This window comes from Tursiops truncatus, chromosome 15 (genome assembly GCF_011762595.2).
Source record: "Tursiops truncatus isolate mTurTru1 chromosome 15, mTurTru1.mat.Y, whole genome shotgun sequence".
NCBI lineage: Eukaryota > Metazoa > Chordata > Mammalia > Artiodactyla > Delphinidae > Tursiops > Tursiops truncatus.
In genome coordinates, this window is record NC_047048.1 from 9783969 (window position 1) to 9803115 (window position 19147).

Here is a 19147-nt window from a genome sequence, read left to right on the forward strand (position 1 = left end):
AGGGGGTCTTGGTTCTCTGGGACTTTGCTCCCCAGCTCGTGGACCCACTGGCTGGGAGCGTTCTGTGCGAGCCTCCCCCCGCCCCCCCACCACTGCATTGCCATGACCGTGCTTTGTCATCTTCAGAAATCGGGGGCTCTTGGGAACATTCTGCCCCTTCTGTGGCCAACCTATCCATGCCTCCCTTCTCCCCAGGCTGGGGAAGGCAGAGGTTGGGAGACTGTGGGTCCTTTAACTGTGGATTCTTTAGCCTGGAGGGTCTTAAATAAAATGGCATGGGGGGCCAACCTGAAGGACCTGGGGCAGTGGTGGGCCTTCGAGGGAGTGGGGTGTTCCCAGGGCATGAGACTCGGTGTCAGCCCCAGGGTGGGAGTGGTTCCTGGGCCAGGGAGAGCTCTGCGTGGGAGTGAAGTCCCCCCTGATTCCCAGGGCATGGGTCTGAGTCCAGTCTCCAGACCCTGCGAGCCCCTCCACGCCCATCATGCGTGCCCCGGGGGCTGGGCCCCCAGGCAGGCACACATCCAAACAGCTGGTCAGCCCAGCGGACAGCCCAGCTGCAGTTCCCCCGGCCGTGGAGTTAAGCAGCCGCAGAGCAGAGCTTGGGGAAAACCACCGAACACAGGCTGTGGGTGTGGGGTGGGCGACCATTGGCTTCCGCAGGTCGGCCTCAGTACACGAGTGAGCACGTGTGTGCCCGTGAGCATCTGGAGACACACACGGGTCCCTGTCCACACACTGGCCTTTGCCAGGTGACTGCGTGTGCAGTACACATGCATGGACACGGAGTCTGCTTGAAGAAACGGACCCAGTCACGGTTGACAGGCTGGAGTCCTCCACACCAAGGCATCTTCCTCTAGGGTTCAACCTGATTAGAAAAACAAAAGCAGGTTTATTGAAGTAAAGGTCACCTTCAGAAACAAATTTCTTAAGCTTGTAAAAGATTTAAAACTTTCAAATATATTGCACCCAAACCTGTGATCACTGACACGGTCGAAGTAGGTTTCTGGCGGGCGGAGCCTCTGATCTCAGAGTTTTCCATCAGAAGGAGGGTCTGGGAGCATTCTTTTTTTTTTTTTTCTTCTGCGTTAAACATTAAACTGGACCCTTCTTTGGCCACCCCCTCCAAAAGGCCTCTCTGTGAATCAGCTCGTTCCGGCTGGAACTTTTCTAGAGCAGGATAGTACGGAATTCCCTCTGTTGTGTCTGCCCTTTAAAAATAACATGAACTTGAAGAAAGCCATAACCTCAAATAGATGGTTTCCTTTTGCCACCGATTTTTCCCAAACCGCCTAGAGCAGCGGGGACCAGGGAGTCCCCGAGTCACTGGGACACAGGCTGGGGAAGCCTCCCTGGGAGCTGCGGTGGGCAGGGCGGCGCTCAGGTGGAGTGGGGCGTCCTTCCCTTCTCACGGCCTTCCCCCGTGCCCTCCAGCCGGCCCGCTGACCCCGGTCTCCCTCTCTCCCGGTAGCTGACCACGGTGGCCGAGAAGTCACGGGTGCTGCAGCTGGAGGAGGAGCTGAGCCTGCGGCGCGGGGAGATCCAGGAGCTACAGCAGTGCCTGCTACACTCCGGCCCGCCACCCGCCGACCACCCCGAGGCCGCCGAGACCCTGCGGCTGCGGGAGCGGCTGCTGTCCGCCAGCCAGGAGCACCAGAGGGAGAGCGGCCTGTTGAGGGACAAGTACGAGAAGGCGCTGAGGGCCTACCAGGCGGAGGTGGAGAAGCTGCGGGCGGCCAACGAGAAGTATGCGCAGGAGGTGGTGGACCTCAAGGCCAAGGTCCAGCAGGCCACCAGCGAGAACATGGGGCTCATGGACAACTGGAAGTCCAAGCTGGACTCGCTGGCCTTGGACCACCAGAAGTCCCTGGAGGACCTCAAGGCCACCCTGAACTCGAGCCCGGGTGCCCAGCAGAAGGAGATCGGGGAGCTGAAGGCCGTGATGGAGGGCATCAAGATGGAGCACCAGCTGGAGCTGGGCAACTTGCGGGCCAAGCACGACATTGAGACGGCCATGCATGTGAAGGAGAAAGAGGGCCTGCGGCAGAAGCTGCAAGAGGCCCAGGAGGAGCTGGCCGGGCTGCAACAGCACTGGCGGGCCCAGCTGGAGGTGCAGGCCAGCCAGCACCGGCTGGAGCTGCAGGAGGCCCAGGACCGGTGCCGCGACGCCGAGCTGCGGGGGCGCGAGCTGGAGAAGCTGGACGTGGAGTACCGGGGCCAGGCGCAGGCCATTGCGTTCCTCAAGGAGCAGATCTCCCTGGCCGAGAAGAAGATGCTAGACTATGAGCTGCTGCAGCGCTCGGAGGCCCAGAGCAAGCAGGAGGCCGACAGGCTGCGGGAGAAGCTTCTGGTCACTGAAAACAGACTCCAGGCTGTCGAGTCCCTGTGTTCGACCCAGCACACCAACGTAGGCGGCCACCCCTCCTGCCTGGCTGTGCGGGGACCACGGACGGCAGCGGTCCGGGCTCGAGGGCCTGGCTGGGGAGGGTCTAGGCGTCTACTGACCGTTTATTTCCAGTCCAGGGAAGCGTCCTCGTTGCCCCCAGGAGCACGCCGTGCGAGGTCGGAGGGCACCTGGCTCAGAGGAGGAGGTCCTTCCATTAGAAGGGCAGCAGGCCCGGGTGACTGTGGGGCCCCAAGGCGGTCTGAGCTGACCTGGCTGGGTCCCCACAGGCCAGGCCTGGAGAGATGTGTATCTAGGCACAGGGAACAGCCTTCTTCCCAGTCCCCAGACACGTCCTCCTGTGCAGGCTCCTGGGCCTCCCCAAGGCACCAGTACCAGATGCTCTGGCACTGGGCTGGCAGACATGTGGAGGGCAAACCCTGCCCATCTCCGAGGCGAGCACCGACCTGGGGGACCCGAGGGCGGCCCCCTACCTGCTGGTCCTGATGAGACTGAGCAAACAGTTCAGCAGCCGCTTTCCCAAGAGTGGGCTGGTCCCTGGAGCGGGACCCTGGAGAGGCTGCTGCCATTGGAATCAGCTTTGCTCCAAATCTAGAAGTCCCAGCTGAGCATGCTGGGGAGGCCAAGACCCCGGGTAGCCTGGGCGTGTGCTCCAGCAGGGGCAGGAAGGGCCTTATGAGTGGCTCTGGGCAGCACACCGGGTGCAGGCCCTATGATGCCCTGTCTCACCTGGACTCCTTCAAGGTCCATATAGGCTTCGTTTCACAGATGAGCAAACAGATTCCGAGGCAGAGTACCTTTCCCAGGTTTTCTTGTCCATCAGTGGCAGAGCTTGCGTCCAGCCCCACTGCCTAAGGGCCAGCAGAGGGTGCCCGGGATGACAAAGTCAAATCTTACATGATAGGACAGCTAGCAGCAAGATCGTTGCCTCTTTATTAGCCTTGGGGGTCCCTGAGCTTCTGGTTCCCTTTGTACACTTAAACCAGCATTTAACAATTGAGCCACAAGTATTCAGGAGTTGCACGTACAGGGGGTGCCTTTTTTGTAAAAGGAGCTCTGCCCGTGTCACACCTTGAGGTCCCACTGCACCGGCCTTTCTGCCCCCTTCTCCCAGGGAGGGACCAGCAAGTGCTCTCCCAGGATGCTGGGCAGAGAGAAAAGGAAGATCCTCAGGTTAGCTGTGTACGCATGACCTGATTGGCTGCTCAGGCAAGGAGGGTCAGGCCTGGGACCCCAGGACCTGGACTCCTTAGCCGGGGAGGTTTGGGGCTGCGGTGGTTCCACAGGATGGCCTGCTGCCCCTCAGTCACAGACCTCAAGCCAAGGAGTGGGTGGTGATCTCAGGAATGCCCATCTCTCGATTTCCACACACGTGGGGACTTGGTCTGGACCCACATGCCTCCCAGATTCAAAGATTTAAGTCCAGGGACAACTCAGTTTTTGGTCTCGTGTAGTAAGTATAGGAATTTGGAAAAATTTTAGTGTGTGCCTCATTTTCCCTGCAGTGTGTGTAAATTAAGATCTAGGAAGCTTAGTTAATCGCAACAAACTGAGATTAAAGCAGGGCTTGGGATGTACGAGCAGAAGTATGAGGGGCAGGTGGACGGAGGTGACTGCCTGCTCAGCTCTGTGCTGCCCTGGTATGCAGTGCAGAATCGCAAACTGCAGGCTCAGGGGACAGCCAGCTTGGGCAGGAGTCCAGAAACTTCTACCGAAAGGCAGCAAGGAGCGTGCTGATGTTTGCCACGCAGATTTTTTTTTTTTCCTTGGTTGATCTTTTCTTCTTTGGCTTCTGGATTTATTTTTTTTAAGATGTGTTAGAAAAGAAGTAGCATTTCTTGAAGTCCCTCCGGGAGCCGACCCCGGTGCGTGCCCAGCACACGCTGCCCCATGGCGGTCCATTCTTGCTTTATGGATGGGAACCAAGGCCGGGAGTCTTGCCTCTGGATGATGGTGGAGACAGAGTCCCAGGACCAATCTCTGTAGGCATCCCAGGGAAGGAGACATCTGTTTAATATAATAGGCGTTTGCACGAAGGAAAGGTTAGGAGGTGATCACGTGGAAGCTACGTAAACAGCCTTCCGGGGCCCTGGGAGCAGAGGGGGTCCTCTTGTCAGGGAAGCTAGCCCAAGGACCTCTGTGCCCCCTGCTTCATCGAGCCCCTGAAAGTCTCCTTGAATTGGGGAGAGGTGGGCTGGCTGGGGCTGAGGGCCGAGAGGGGGAGGCGAGTGTCCCCCTTACCAGGCTCTCCTTTCAGATGATTGAGTCCAACGACATTTCAGGGGAGAAGATGAGGATGAAGGAGACTGTGGAGGGTGAGTGGCCGCTGGGCCGGATGAGATGCGGGGCAATGGGGAAAGGCTGGGCGGTCCTGCCTCTGAGCTGGGTCCCGCTTTGTTTTGCATCATCTGCCGATTGGTGAGAGCACTATTGCGTGCACCAGCCACTCACCCACGAGGGGAGGAGGGCGGAGGCTCAGTTTATTGAGAACCTGATTGTATGTTTGGTTTCGTGTTTTTTTTTTTTTTTTTTTTTTTTTTTTTGCGGTACGCGGGCCTCTCACTGTTGTGGCCTCTCCCGTTGCGGAGCACAGGCTCCAGACGCACAGGCTCAGTGGCCATGGCTCACGGGCCCAGCCGCTCCGCAGCATGTGGGATCTTCCCGGACCGGGGCACAAACCCGTGTCCCCTGCATCGGCAGGCGGACTCTCAACCACTGTGCCACCAGGGAAGACCTGGTTTCGTTATTTTTAAAATAGGTATAAACTTCAGATTGTTCAAAGGGCATATGGTGAAGCATCCTCTGTCCCCTACCTAGTTCCCTCCGCAAAGGCACAACGTTGGCCAACTCATGTCTCTCTTCCAGAGATGTTTTATGCACATACAAGCACAGACACAGATGGTGCCACACTTCCCACACTATTCGGGCCCCTTACTCTTTTTTTGGCCACGCCGTGCGGTTTGCGGGATCTCAGTTCCCTGACCAGGGATTGAACCCGGGCCACGGCAGTGAAAGTGTGGAGTCCTAACCACTAGCCCACGAGGGAACTCCTTCGGGCCCCTTACTTCTTTTTGCCCATTTAATATTGTATCTTGGAGACTGCTCCCTGTCTCCACATTCTTTTGTATGGTGTAGAATATTCCATCGTGTGGAGCTACCATCATGTATTTCGCTGATGGATCACGGGTTGTTTCCAGTTTTTGTCCGTTACAAACCCTGCTGCAGGAAATTACCTTGCCCTCCATCAGGCTCAACCCGGGCCATCAGCAGTGAAAGCGCAGAGTCCTAACCACTGGACTGCCAGGGAATTCCCAAGGCTCAACTCATTTTTTTTTTTTTTTTTTTTTGCTGTATGCGGGCCTCTCACTGTTGTGGCCTCTCCCGTTGTGGAGCACAGGCTCCGGACGCGCAGGCTCAGCGGCCATGGCTCACGGGCCCAGCCGCTCCGTGGCATGTGGGATCCTCCCGGACAGGGGCATGAACCCACATCCCCTGCATCGGCAGGCGGACTCTCAACCACTGCGCCACCAAGGAAGCCCTCAACTCATTTTAACTCCCACCGGCTCTGGTTGAAAGTATGTTTCCCCACAAGCTTCACCAACAAAATATTTCATCAAACTCTGTGATCTTTGTCTATCTCAGCTGTAAAAGATGTTACCCGCTGTAGCTTCAACTTGCCTTTCCCTTACTGTGAGTGACACTCTATTGCCATTTCTCCTTGCATCCTTTGCCCATTTTTTTCCCTGTTGGGTTATTGATCTTTTTGTTGATTTTTAGAAACTACTTATATATGACTTTGCAAACATTTTCGCCCCATTTGTGGTTTGTCTTTTGACTCTTCTTTGGGTGGTGGTTGCCGTGCAGATTTTTAAACATAGGTCTTTTCTTTTTGGGATCCTGGGTTTATTATTTTTAAAATGTATTCCGTGGTTTCCTCTAGTACCTTTTTTTTTTTTTTTTTCCCTCTAGTACCTTTTAAGTTCCATTTTCTATGTTTAAATCTCTGATCCATCTAGAATTCTCTCTTCTATAAGGTGTGAGGTAAGGATCCATTTTTATTTTTTTTCCCAAGAGTACCCACTTATGCCAGTACCATTTTTGAAAACCTCATCTCCTGCCTCCACTGATTTGAATTAACCATATTTACCATCTTTAAATTCCATCGGGTAATTGGCTCTATTTCTAGACTTTCGATTCCTTTCCAGTGACTTGTCTGTCTCTTCATGTGCCATTTCTACAGTGTTTTGAAGCTTTGTTTATATTTCAGTTACTGGCAGGGCTAGTCTTCCTGTTCTGCTTTTCCAAAATTCTCTCAGCCATTCTTTTTTTTTTTTTTTAATCGAGACAAAATTAACGTAAAATAAAATTAACCATTTTAAAGCAAACAATTCAGGGGCGTTAATACATTCACAATGTTTTGCAACCACCTCCTCTATCTAGTTCCCAAACATTTTCATCACTCCAAAAGGAAGCCGCATGTACATTATCAGTCACTGTCTATTTTCTCCTCACTGCAGCTGCTGACAACTGCTAATCTGCTTTCTGTCTCTGTGGATTTGCCCATTCTTGATGTTTCATATAGATAGAACCATACAATATGTGGCCTTTTATGTCTGGTTTATTTCACGAGGCATAATATATTCAAGATTCATCTGTGCTGTAGCACATGTCAGTGTTTCATTCCTGTTTATAGCTGAGTAATATTGGCATCGTACGCACCACCACATTTTGCTTATCCATTCACCTGTCGATGGGCATTTGGGTTGCTTCCACCTTTCGGCTATTGTGAATAGTGCCGCATGCGCAGGTACTTGTTGAGTACCTGTTTTCAGCTCTTTGGGGTATATACTTAGGAGCAGAATTGTTAAGTCATATAGTAATTGTGTGTTTAACTCTTTGAAGAAGTTTTTTGCCAGACTCTCTTGGCTAGCCTTGCTTATTTTTTCCAAGGGATTTTAGAATCAGTTTATCTAGTTCCACAAAAATTACAATCTGGCTGGTGTTTTTATTGGTATCATGTCAAATTTATACATTAACTTACAGAAAGTTAATAGCTTTCTAGCACTTTCCGTGAATCTTTTTCATGACTGTTCTGAGGCTGTCCAGTATTGAACGCACATGGCCAAGTGACCTGGACACCGTTACTATCCCCATTCTTCACTTGAGGAAGCTGAGACTCTTGAGAGTTAAGTTGCCCAAGACCACACAGTATTGGTGCCTCTTCTTCAGGGTGGGTTACCCAGAGGGACCACTGGAATGAGGAAGAACTTGGACTCTTGAGGCCAAGTGTGGCCCCATTTTAGGGTTTTGATGGAAGGGCCAGCCCCTCACCCACTGGACCGCAGTGTTGGCCCTGGAGTATTGATGGCCCCTCATCTCTCCCTTCACCCCAGGCCTGCAGGACAAGCTGAACAAGAGGGACAAAGAGGTGACAGCCTTAACATCCCAGACCGAGACGCTCAGGGCCCAAGTAAGTGGTAAGTCTCCCTCCTTCAAGGCAGATGCGGGGAGCTTTCTTTGGGCCGTGTGCCAGTCCAGCAGGGGGTGGGTGGTACTGCGTCAGGGTGCCCTCCCCCACTCTGCCTTGAGGAGAAGGCGGCCTGGCTCAGTTCCCATGCACTGGGCTTCCACCTGGACAGCAGTGAATGGGGAGCAGTAGCCCACACTCGGTCCATAATATAATTGGGGGCCCCAGCCAGCTTCTCTCATCAGAGCCAGGTCTGTGTTCTCTGTGTTCTGAAATTGCATCACTAGTTCTCACTTTCTGGGCTTGAAGTCCCTTGGGTTTCAATCTCTCTACCTTTTGATACAGTATTTGTGCACCAGCCCCTAGAAGAAATACCAGGATTTCAGAATCAGGGAGAAGGTCTTTGGCCACAGCAGAAAGCAAGGCACAGGGAGAATGAGGCCAGAGGGGAGACTAGGGAGAGACGGGGGGTCTGGAATTTGTGACTTGGTGACAAACTGGCCCTGCTTCTTGTCCGCCAGAATGCCATTGGTGGTGTCCATGAGACGGCCCCCATCCTGGGAAATGGTTCCCACCCCCACTCCTATCCAGTTCCCATCACGTTCACGTGGCATAATTGGTCCCGACAAAGGTCAGTTGACCTCAGATTCCTCCGGGGCCAAGGTGAAGTTTTAGCTTTTCCTTGTCCAGGCAACAGTGTAAATACCCGGGCCCCGTCTCGGGAAGGGTGGACTGCTTTCCTGACACCAGAGGGCCCAGCTACTGTGTGGGAACTTTGGTCTGCTTTTCGTAGTAGCTCCTCTCGGCCCCTCGCCGCCTGGCCCTACAGGACGAGAGAGGCCTACTCAGTGAAGTGTGTCCCTGTGACCCCTGGGAAACCTGCTCCCTGCCCGGGCCTTGGCCCCCAGGTGGGATAGATTCCCACGGTGATCCCAGCGCTCTCCCTCCTTACCCTGCCGGCTGGCCCTTAGCACTGGAGAGCAAGTGCAGGTCGGGAGAGAAGAAGGTGGACGCCCTCCAGAAGGAGAAGCGGCGCTTGGAGGTGGAGCTGGAGGCCGTGTCCCGGAAGACCCACGATGCCTCGGGCCAGCTGGTTCTCATCAGCCAGGAGCTGCTCAGGAAGGAGCGGTGAGTCAGCCGTGGGCTGTGTGTTCAGACCTGCCTGACCCTCACTCCACCCAGTTAATATTAGCCAGTCTTCCCGAGGCGGGGCAGGGATAGACCCGGTGGACAGATGGCTGGCATCACCGATGATCACCATACTGTGCACTGCTAAGCTCCGATGAAGCCTCAGAATCCTTCTTAACACAGTTCTCCAAGCAGAGCTTATAGGAAAGCTTAGTGGTTCCCAAGCATCCTGGGCCCAGGGACTCCTTGAAACTCTTAAAAATTATTGAGGATTCCCACCACCTCTTCCTTGAAGCTCTTCTTGGTTGATGTAGGCCACTGTGAGCTCCTCCATGCTTCTGTGGTACTTAGGATGGGAGTGGGAGATCAGCAGATTAAACAAGTAGAGATTTATTTTCCTCACATAACAAGAAATCTGGAGGTAGCTGTAGCTGGCATTTGGTTCAGTGGCTCAAGATATCAGTGCCAACACCTTTGTTCTCTTGGGTTCTGCTAGACTCTCCCTCGTGGTTGCAAGGTGGCTGCTGAAGCTCCAGCCATCAGGAGCCATCATTCCTAGCAGGAAGAAGGAGGAAAGGGAAAGGGTCAGTGCCAGCAGACTTCCACTTTGTTCTCAACTACCCATGGCCACCTAGAGAGGGAGTTTTCCCCTCCTCTATAGTAGATGCAAGCAAGGGAAAGAGCTTAGAAGGTGTGTGTCCTTTTCTCCCGTGCTGTGCCCATGGAAGACATTGCTACTTGATCACTGCACTCTTTTTCTGCAAAGCCCAGAATCATTCTCACCACAGTACTCCAGGTAGCTACTGCCAGTTGATTAAGTTGACATAGGAAATAAAACTTATTTGACATCAGGCATTTAAAATGTCTTGCCACGTGAGCTAGCTCTCTTGGATAAATGTTTTTTTAATTTAACTTTATTATTATTTTTTAATTTGAGATAACATTGATTTATAACATTATATAAGTTTCATATGTACATTATATTTCTACTTCTCTATTATTTAGTTTTTAATTAAACAAATACTATATTCTCTTTTTAAAATTTATTTTATGGAAGTATAGCTGATTTACAATGTTGTGTTAGTTTCTGCTGTACAGCAAAGTGATTCAGTTATACATGCATATACATTCTTTTTCATATTCTTTTCCATTATGGTTTATCACAGGATATTGAATATAGTTCCCTGTGCTCTACAGTAGGACCTTGTTGTTTATCTATTCTCTATATAATAGTTTGCATCTGCTAATCCCAAACTTCCAAATATTCTCTTTTTTAAAAAAAACTTCAAAATCATCCTAAGAAAGGCTAAGTCCTCTTGACCGTACCATCCCCGAATCCTGGCCCCTCTCGGGTTGTGGTTGGATGGTTTCGGGCCTTGTATTTCCTCTCTGGCCCCTCCTGGCACAGGTGCTGTCTTAGTAGCCAGCGTCCCCCTTCAGGGTGGCCAGTCTCCAGGCACTTGGCAAATTGCGGAGCACGGGAGGGGAGGGGCCCATCTGAGTGCAGGTGTTCTGTGCGCCCCCCGCCCCCTCCAGGAGCCTGAACGAACTGCGTGTGTTGCTTCTGGAGGCCAATCGCCACTCCCCAGGGCCTGAGAGGGACCTGAGCCGCGAGGTCCACAAGGCCGAGTGGCGGATCAAGGAGCAGAAACTCAAGGATGACATCCGGGGCCTGCGGGAACAGCTGACCGGGCTGGTACGTGGGGAAGGGGGCGGCCTCGGGATGGCAGACACCAGGGAGGGGCTGGGGCTATCTGCTGTCAGCCATGGAGACTGGTGACCTCCTGGAGCCACCCCAGGGATAGCCAAGGCACAGGGAGCGTTCAGAATCCCCTAGAACCACAGGCAGGGCCAGCGAGGTACCTAGTGAGGGGCCGTGGGCGGCCCCTTTTGTAGATATTGTGGTCGGCTGTGTGTCCGTCTGGGTGATGCAGTGCAGAGGAAGACTTCCTAAGAATCTCACCAGTCCAGAGGTGGGATGGGCTACCGGCAGCTGGTGAGCTCACCATCCAGAGAAGTAATCAACCAGAAACCAGCTCCTTGTTCAGGGTCCAACAGTGGCGATTCACGCATCCACCTCAGGAAGGAGAGGGGAACAGGGGCCTGACTGGGCAGAGTCTCCAGAGGTGGGGGTACGGTAGGCGAGTGATGCTGGTAGCACAGGACGGAACCATCCCACTCCATCCCTCTGTGGTCAACCTTCAGGACGAGCCTGTGGCCGGTTCCTGGGCCTGGTCAACTCCAGAGCGTTGACAAGATAGGGTCTGGGAGGACAGGATTGCTGTCAGGGGAAGCTGCTCCAAAGGCCCTCGCTGCCCTCCCACCCAGCCACACAGGCTCAGCCACGCTGGAGGAGATGGAAGGAGAAGAGGGTCCTGCAGCCATGGAAGCAGCCCTGGGCCTACAGGGTTAAGCGAGAAGGGTATCACTCTGGCTGCACCCAACTGTGTGTGTGGGGACCACCGGGCCCAGCTGCCCTGTGGCCTTTCAGTCCTGGCAGGTCTGGCCAGCAGGGGGTTGGTTACACGTGGTCCTCGTGGTGCTGTGAGCCTGGGCGTAACTCAGAAGCCAAGGCCCCGAGGCTGGTGTGGATTTGGGAGCTCTGATTCCAAGGCTTTCCCAGAGCCGCGTGGAGGGGGCAGAGCCGCGCTGACTGTCTCCGTGGGCCACAAGCTGGTCAAATTTACACGTGACTGGCTGCCCCTTACCCTAGGAGAGCCTCTCCCATGTCCCCCTGCACTGTCCTCAGTGCCACGGAGCTGCCCCCCTGGGAGAACTACGCACGGGCTTCGTGGTTAGAAAACCTCCGGAACGAGGAAGGTTTGGGTAGAGGGGGAGGTTTGGGTAGAGGGTCAGAGCAGAGCAGAAGGACCCTGGAAGCACCGGCCCAGGGAGGGCAGTGCAGGGAAGCTTCGTGTGGGAGTGAGGAGGCTGGCCTGCCCACAAGGCAGGTGCATCTCCAGGTACCACGGTGGGCGGGGTCAGCTGCAGAGCACTTGGAAGGGAGGGGAAGGCATGTCCTGTTGGGGCAGGGGAGGGTTCTGAGGAGAGGTTCGGGAATGAGGCTGTAGGTCTAGAGGTGAAGAGGAGGGACCCACATAAACAGTGTGGAGGGAGGCGGGGGTGTGCAAGAAGGAAAGAGGGGGAGGAGGGGTCCTGGGTTTTGGGACCTGAAGAATGTGGAGCATCTGACAGAGCCTGGGAATTCAGGGCGGGGGCCAAGGAAGATGCTTCAGAGAGAACCCTTAGGTGAGGGAGGCCTGGTGATTCTCAGGCCTGACCCAGAGATGAGGCGGGACACATGAGGTTCCGGCCTAAAGGAGAGACCACCCTCCTGCAACACGTACACGCATGCACACGCTCTTCCTCTCCTACTGCTTCCAGGACAAAGAGAAGTCCCTGTCGGATCAGAGGCGCTACTCCCTCATTGAGCCGTCCTCGTGCTCGTCACCGGAGCTCCTGCGGCTGCAGCACCAGCTGATGAGCACAGAGGATGCCCTGCGGGACGCGCTGGACCAGGCTCAGCAGGTGGAGAGGCTCATGGAGGCGATGAGGGGCTGCCCCGAAAAGTCCCAGGTGAGCTGGGTCTCAGCCAGGTCCTGAGGGGAGAGACTCCGCCCTGCGCCCCGGGAGTCCCAGCACAAGGGGTACATGGCTTTATCCCGAGGAGCTCAGACTAAGGGCGGAGATGCCCTGAGAGCCTGTGTTTCCTGGGGTGTGTCCTGGGACCCCTATTCTGATGGGTTCTGCTCAGAGTTTGGATCCTGAGATGGTCCTGTTGGGAAAACCTCGCCATCTAGTGGACAAGCCAGGAAATGCTGCCTGGTGAACCTTGCTCAGCATCTTGCCCTTGACTCTTACAGGCCACCGGCAATTCCGGTTCTGCAAATGGCATCCATCAGCAAGACAAGGCCCACAAACAAGAGGTAAGGGGCACCCTGGCCCCGGGGAGATACTCTGCCACTCCCACGGCCCTCCCGTGCAGGCCGACCTCTCTGGAGAAAAACTTTGAAAAGCCACCAAAAATACACAGATACATCGTGCAAGCGGCTTTACAATAGGGTCGCTCACAGAATGTAGTCAAACTTGATTCAGTTACCATCCTGCTCTTTTAACCTTGTTTCTCTTTCAAAAAAAAAAAAAAGAAAACCTTTTATTATAAAGTAATACATGCCTACTGGGCAACTTTTGGGGAAAAAAATTAAAAATATATAAAGAAGAAAATACTGGGAGTTCCCTGGCAGTCCAGTGGTTAGGACTCCGTGCTTTCACTGCCACGGGCCTGGGTTTAATCCCTGCTTGGGGAACTGAGATCCCACAAGACACGCAGCGAAGCCAAAAAAAAATTACTTACCCGTAGCCCTTCTACCCAGAGATGACCAAGGTTAACATTTTAAAGTGATGTCCTTCCTGAACTTTGCGAAGCATGTACACGTGTGTATGTGTATGGGTGTACAGTCAATTCTCACTGTTCCGTATTTGCAGACTTACCTACTTGGTAACATTTATTTGTAACCCTAAAATCAATACTCATAGCACTTTCCTGGTCATTCGTGGACACCCGTGCAGAGTGGAGAAAAAATTTAATCACCGGACATGCATGTTCCCAGCTGAGCTCATACAAAACACCGTGCTGCCTTCTTGTTTAGCTCATTCTGCAAACAAGTGTCCTTTTCACGGTCTATTTAGTGACATGTTTTTCACATTTTCATGCTTTTTTTCTTGGTGATTTCTGCCGTTTAAAATGGTCCCCAAGTGTCTTGCTGAAGAGCTGTCTAGTGTTCCTAAGTGGAAGAAGGCTGCAATGTGCCTTCCAGAAAGTACTTTAGAGAAGCTTCATTCAGGCATGAGCTACGGCGCTGCTGTCCTTGAGTTCATTATTAATGAGTCAACAATATATATTCAGTGAGGTGTCTTTAAACAGAAGCACACATGAAACATGGTTACATATTGATCAATCAACGAAAATGTCAGACCAGAGGTTTGCAGGAACTTTGTATTTCCACTGGGAGCAATGGTTCAGTATTTGCTGATTCCGCATCTGTGTGATTCTGTAGAACAGAACTCCTGCAAATAATTGTTATATGTATATGTATGTGTCTGCAGATGTGTGTGCACATTAACTTTTAAAAAAATTTATTGAAGTATGGTTGACACTTAGACATTAACTTTTTATTTGGAAATAATTTCAAGCTGACAAAAAAGTGGCAAGAATAAAATTAGCACCTAGAGCATCAGCTCTCCTTTCCCCCAACATAACATGTTGTTACTCCTTTGCCCCATTTGCTTTATCTTTTGTTCTCTATGTGTAGATGGGTGTGTTATATGCATGGAGTATTCTTCTGAACCATTTGAGTATAATTGCATGTGTCATGGTCCTTAATACTTCAGTCCATATTCCTGAGAAAAAGGACATGATTTTACATAAACACAGTACAATTCACAATCTCAGCGGCTTCCCTGGTGGCGCAGTGGTTAAGACTCCACGCTCCCAATGCAGGGGGCCTGGGTTTGATCTCTGGCCAGGGAACTAGATCCCACATGCATGCCACAACTAAGAGTTTGCATGCCACAACTAAGGAGCTGGTGAGCCGCAACTAAGGAGCCTGCCTGCCACAACGAAGGAGTCCATGTGCCACAACTAAGGAGCCCACCTGCCGCAACTAAAAGGAGCCCACGTGCCACAACTAAGGAGCTGAGAGCTACAACTAAGGAGCCCGCCTGCCACAACTAAGACCCTGCGCAACCAAATAAATAAATATTTTTTAAAAATTAAAAAAAAAAAAATCTCAGCAAATGTAATGCTGATACGAGATTTATATCCAATCACTCTCCATACCCAATTTCTTCACTTGACCCGGGAGTGCCTTCAAAGCTCTTTCCCCCTCAGTACAGGATCCAGTCTAAGGTTGAGTCAGCTCATTGCATTTACTTATTATGTCTCTTTAGTCTGCTTGAATCTAGAACATTTCCTCAGCTTCACTTTGATTTTTATGACATTGATATTTATTTATTTATTTATTTATTGGCTGCGTTGGGTCTTCGTTGCTGCACGCAAGCCTTCTCTAGTTGCAGTGAGCGGGGGCTACTCTTTGTTGCGGTGCACGGGCTTCTCACTGCGGTGGCTTCTCTTGTTGCGGAGCACGGGCTCTAGGTGCACAGGCTCAGTAGTTGTGGCTCGCGGGCTCTAGAGCGCAGCGTCAGTAGTTGTGGTGCACAGGCTTAGTTGCTCCGCGGCATGTGGGATCTTCCCAGACCAAGGCTCAAACCCGTGTCCCCTGCATTGACAGGCGGAATCTTAACCACTGCGCCACCAGGGAAGTCCCGACATTGACGTTTTTGAAATACCGTCCTCCCTCCTTTTTTAATAGAAGATTCCTCCTTTGGGGTTTGTCCCATGGCTCCTGCTGCTCAGAACCAGGTTCTACAACTGAGGCTGGAATACACAGTCAGTGCCACGTTCTCCTCCGGGCATCACGACTGCGGTGTGTGATGTCCATCTGCCCTTCATTCCTGAGTGAATCTTGATCACCTGGTCAAGGTGTTGTCTGACTCCTCCGCTGTGTAGTTGCTGGTTATTTCCTAACGAGCATTCGGTGGAGACTCTGGAAGACCTTGTGAATCCTCTGTTCCTCACCCAGATGTCCCCTGGATTCGTCATCCATTCATGAATCTTGCCTGAGCCGGTCTTTACTGTGATGGTTGCAAAGTAACATATAAATTACTACACTGTATTGTATTATTATTATTTTTTTGGACATGCCGCGCAGCTTGTGGGATCTTAGTTCCTCCACCAGGGATCAAACCTGGGCCCCCTGCAGAGGAAGTGTGGAGTCCTAACAACTGGACCGCCAGGGAATTCCCTAAATTATTTTAATGGAGTAGGTAGTGTGCTCTATATTCTATTTCACCTCTTGTTTTTTTTACTGAATATTTTCTCTCTTCCTTAAGCAGTCTTCGTAAAGTCTATGTTTTATAAAATTGTGGGTGGAAAATTTGTTTCCTAAAACTTCATGGACCTGACTCCCTTGCTGGGAATGTCTTTGCTGTGTTGTGTTTTAAGAGGGTGCCTGGTGGCCTCCACCCCACAGTTAGCCACTGGCATTCACCCACAGTGTTAGAGAGCCCACCTGGGGCCCAGGTGCTAGCCCGATTAGGCTCTGTCCCTGGCTCGCTGTGTGACCTTTGGGCCAGTGAGGCTGGAGCACAGGAAGGAAGGCTTAGTCCTTCCAGCTTGGCCAGTGGGACCACGGCCGCAGGCGCTCACTTAGAGACAGGAGAACCTTGGCCACAGCATCTGCCGAGGGCCTGGCCCTGTGAGTGAGAAGCAGAGAGAGAGATGGGCGCGGGGAGGAGGGGACCCTGCGCAGGACCTGAGAGCAGGGTGGAGGCACGGAGCTGTAGTGGGACGTGGTGGGGTTGTGTCTGCAGAGGAGCTGCCTGTACCAGGCACCCTGGGAGTTGATGTCCAGACCTTGTGCGGCTTTGTCCTGCAAGGCACACGGGGGTCATCCTGGTTTACAGACGCGAAAACTGAGGCTTGGGGTCTCAGCACCAGTTTTCCTTTCCTCGGATCCAGCCTCCGTGCAGGCCCTCAGAGCTGTCTGTAAAACCCACCTGCTCTCGCCTCTTCCCCTCAATTCTCATAAACTGCTCCCACCCGGCCTCCTGTCTCACCAGACACACAGCGAAGAGACTGCTCCTGCCTCAGGGCCTTTGCACATGCTATTCCCTTTACCTGGCCCAGGTGGGTCTCCTCCCCCAGCCCCACCCCACCCCCTCTGCCGCTTGTCCCTGTGCCCACTGAGACACTTGCTGACCAAGCCCATTCTCTCTCCAGGACAAGCACTGACCCTGAGGGACACTGTGGAGCTGCCCGGTCCACACCAGAGCCCCTCCAGCCTGCCCCAGCGGCGCCACCTCCAGGCAGGGGCCAGGACTGTCGCTTTGGAGAAGAGAACAGTGTAACAATAACGTACCCACCACCGCGGACAATCCCCTACCCCGACCCCCCTGCCGGACCAGGAGGCTTCCTCAAGCGCGACCTTCCACAGAAGGCGGTACAGCCCCGGCCTGGCCCCCGGGACCTTGAGCCTGGACGCCCTGGACACCCTGGACACCCCGGCGGTTTCTGGAGTTGGTTTGGGGAGGCCGAGATGATCCGGCCAGGCCCCCTGCCCAGAAGGAGCTGCCCTGAGGACCATCGTGGCCCTCTGGGCACATCCCTGCCCTCCCTTTCTTCCCGTTCTCCTGGGTCCCTCTCAGACCCCAGAGCCGTTGTTCCGGGAAGGGGCCAGAGGAGGGCTCCAGCTTCTCCTTCCTTAGGAGCCAGTGGGGGACCCCCTTTTCTGCAGCTGCTTCCAGGCCAAGGCAGTCCCCAGGGCTTCTTGTCCCCGCATACTGAGCCTCTTTCATGCAGTGGTACAAGCTCCCTTCAGCCCGTCTGCCCAGTGAGGCCCCAGGTTCAAAGTGCTTGGGAGGCAAGGCCCTTCGTTCCCACCCTGACCCCAACGCACACACGGCTCCGAGCTGCTGGCCGGAGGGTGGTCACCAAGGCCGGGAGCCACGGTATTAGGAAAGTCTGGAAGCCCCTCTCCTTCCTGCACCCCCTACCCCCAGTGACCTGGCTTGGAGCTGGGGCAGGGCGGCCCCAGGGGGGCCCAGGACTAGGGCTCTGGGTATGTTTTGATTGGTCAGTAATATGCTGTCCCCTGGGTTGACTTGATGTTCTGAAACCGGGCCTGCCACCTGCAGACTCACCCACGCAGACCCCGACATATACACCCACTGACCCTTGGCACACACACACTCAGAGGGGTCATGCGTGCACACGTGCCATGTAGGTGGGACTTTTGCAGTCAGCCACACTCAGACCATGTGGACGCTCACCCTCGGGTTCCAGGCCCCAGCCCCAGGCCTGGCAGGGCCGTGACCACACACATTGCAAATGCTCCTGCGACCTCACCGTGCACATGCACAGCCAGGTGCGCGTGGGTGAGCCTTCAGGGGGGCGTGGCCACACATGCACAGGAACACACAACCCAACAGCCCCCTTTCGGTGGTACAAGGCATCTGCCTTGGGCTTTCTAAGCCCTGTCTTCTGTAGCCAAGAAAAGAGCCCAAGGATGATTGGGACAAGAAAAATCTCCCTGCCTCCCCCGCTTCCCCTCAAGCCCTGCCAAGTTACTCCAGCCTCATGCGTGGTGGGAAAAGAGCGTCTGCCCAAAGCCCCCACTCTTAGAGCTGGAGGGCCCATGGGTGACTGCCTTGTACCCTGCAGCGTCTCTGTGGAGGGCCTGCCCCTCCTCCCGCAGCTCAGGGAGAGTGCTCACAGGGGCCTCTCCCACTAGGGGCTAGAGGGGGGGATCTGATGGCCCATCACGGTGTTCCTGAATTGCACCAGGACAGGTATGCAGTTGGTGCCCTGGGAGCAGCCCAGGTAGCCTCTGAGTGCTCCTGGGTACAGGTGGGTGGTGTTCATGTCCCTGCCCCAAAGCAGCCCATCCTGGGGATGGCCAGTTAGTCCCATCGGTCCCCTCCCCTCTCCCCGTTGGCTTTCGGTAGCTCTTGCATGCGGTTTTATTAACAACGGTCTAGGAGCAATGCTGTAGTGGCTTAACCCAGAGTCAAATTCTACTCTTTCCAGCAGTCAGGCAGCCGCCCTGCCCACTGGAGATTAGTCTACTAACAGCCAAAAGCCCACACCGGGAGGGGCTGAGCCCCCGGGGCGGGCTGGCGGGTGGCGAGTGCTTTCCCTGTGAGCATCTGCGCCTGCCCAGTGTGCGCTCAGCCACGCCCCCTCCCCAGGTCCTCCCGCACCCTTCCCTTCCCCAAAGTGGAATTGTTGAAGTGTGGCGAGTCCGTGCTCGAGACAATAAAGCTTGTGACTGAGGTCCAGGACCCCTGCAGTTTCTGCTTCTCTCTGTGGGTTCCCTGGGCTCCCCCATCCTCCCTCAGCTCACTGGCACCCTGGTGCCAGGAGTGTGTCTCGATCCTGTTCCTGGTGGACTGCCAGCTAATTCTTACTCAGGTGTGAATGGCTGACAAGAGCCTCAGAGGGCCTGGTGTGGCTGCCATGTCCAAGGAGAGGGAGCTCAGCAAGAACAGGCAGAGAACCAGAGATGGGGGGCAGCAGCGGAGGCCAGGCAAGG

The 19147-nt window shown here is 53.9% G+C and overlaps 1 protein-coding gene across 11 annotated transcripts in view; it reads left to right on the top strand.

Moving 5' to 3' along the window:
- CLIP2 (CAP-Gly domain containing linker protein 2) overlaps positions 1-18896 on the top strand; it is a 76742-nt gene extending 57846 nt beyond the window's left edge. For 7 of the 11 annotated variants that reach the window (XM_033839488.2, XM_033839489.2, XM_073792015.1 and 4 more), the window contains 8 exons: positions 1469-2404; positions 4659-4716; positions 7795-7878; positions 8840-8996; positions 10533-10692; positions 12381-12572; positions 12860-12922; positions 16837-18896. In XM_033839488.2, coding sequence (XP_033695379.1) covers positions 1469-2404; positions 4659-4716; positions 7795-7878; positions 8840-8996; positions 10533-10692; positions 12381-12572; positions 12860-12922; positions 16837-16848 — 1662 coding nt within the window. In that variant the 3' untranslated portion in view covers positions 16849-18896. The other 4 variants (XM_033839494.1, XM_033839497.2, XM_073792016.1 and 1 more) reach the window with 4 other exon arrangements.
- Positions 18897-19147: the final 251 nt, after the last annotated feature.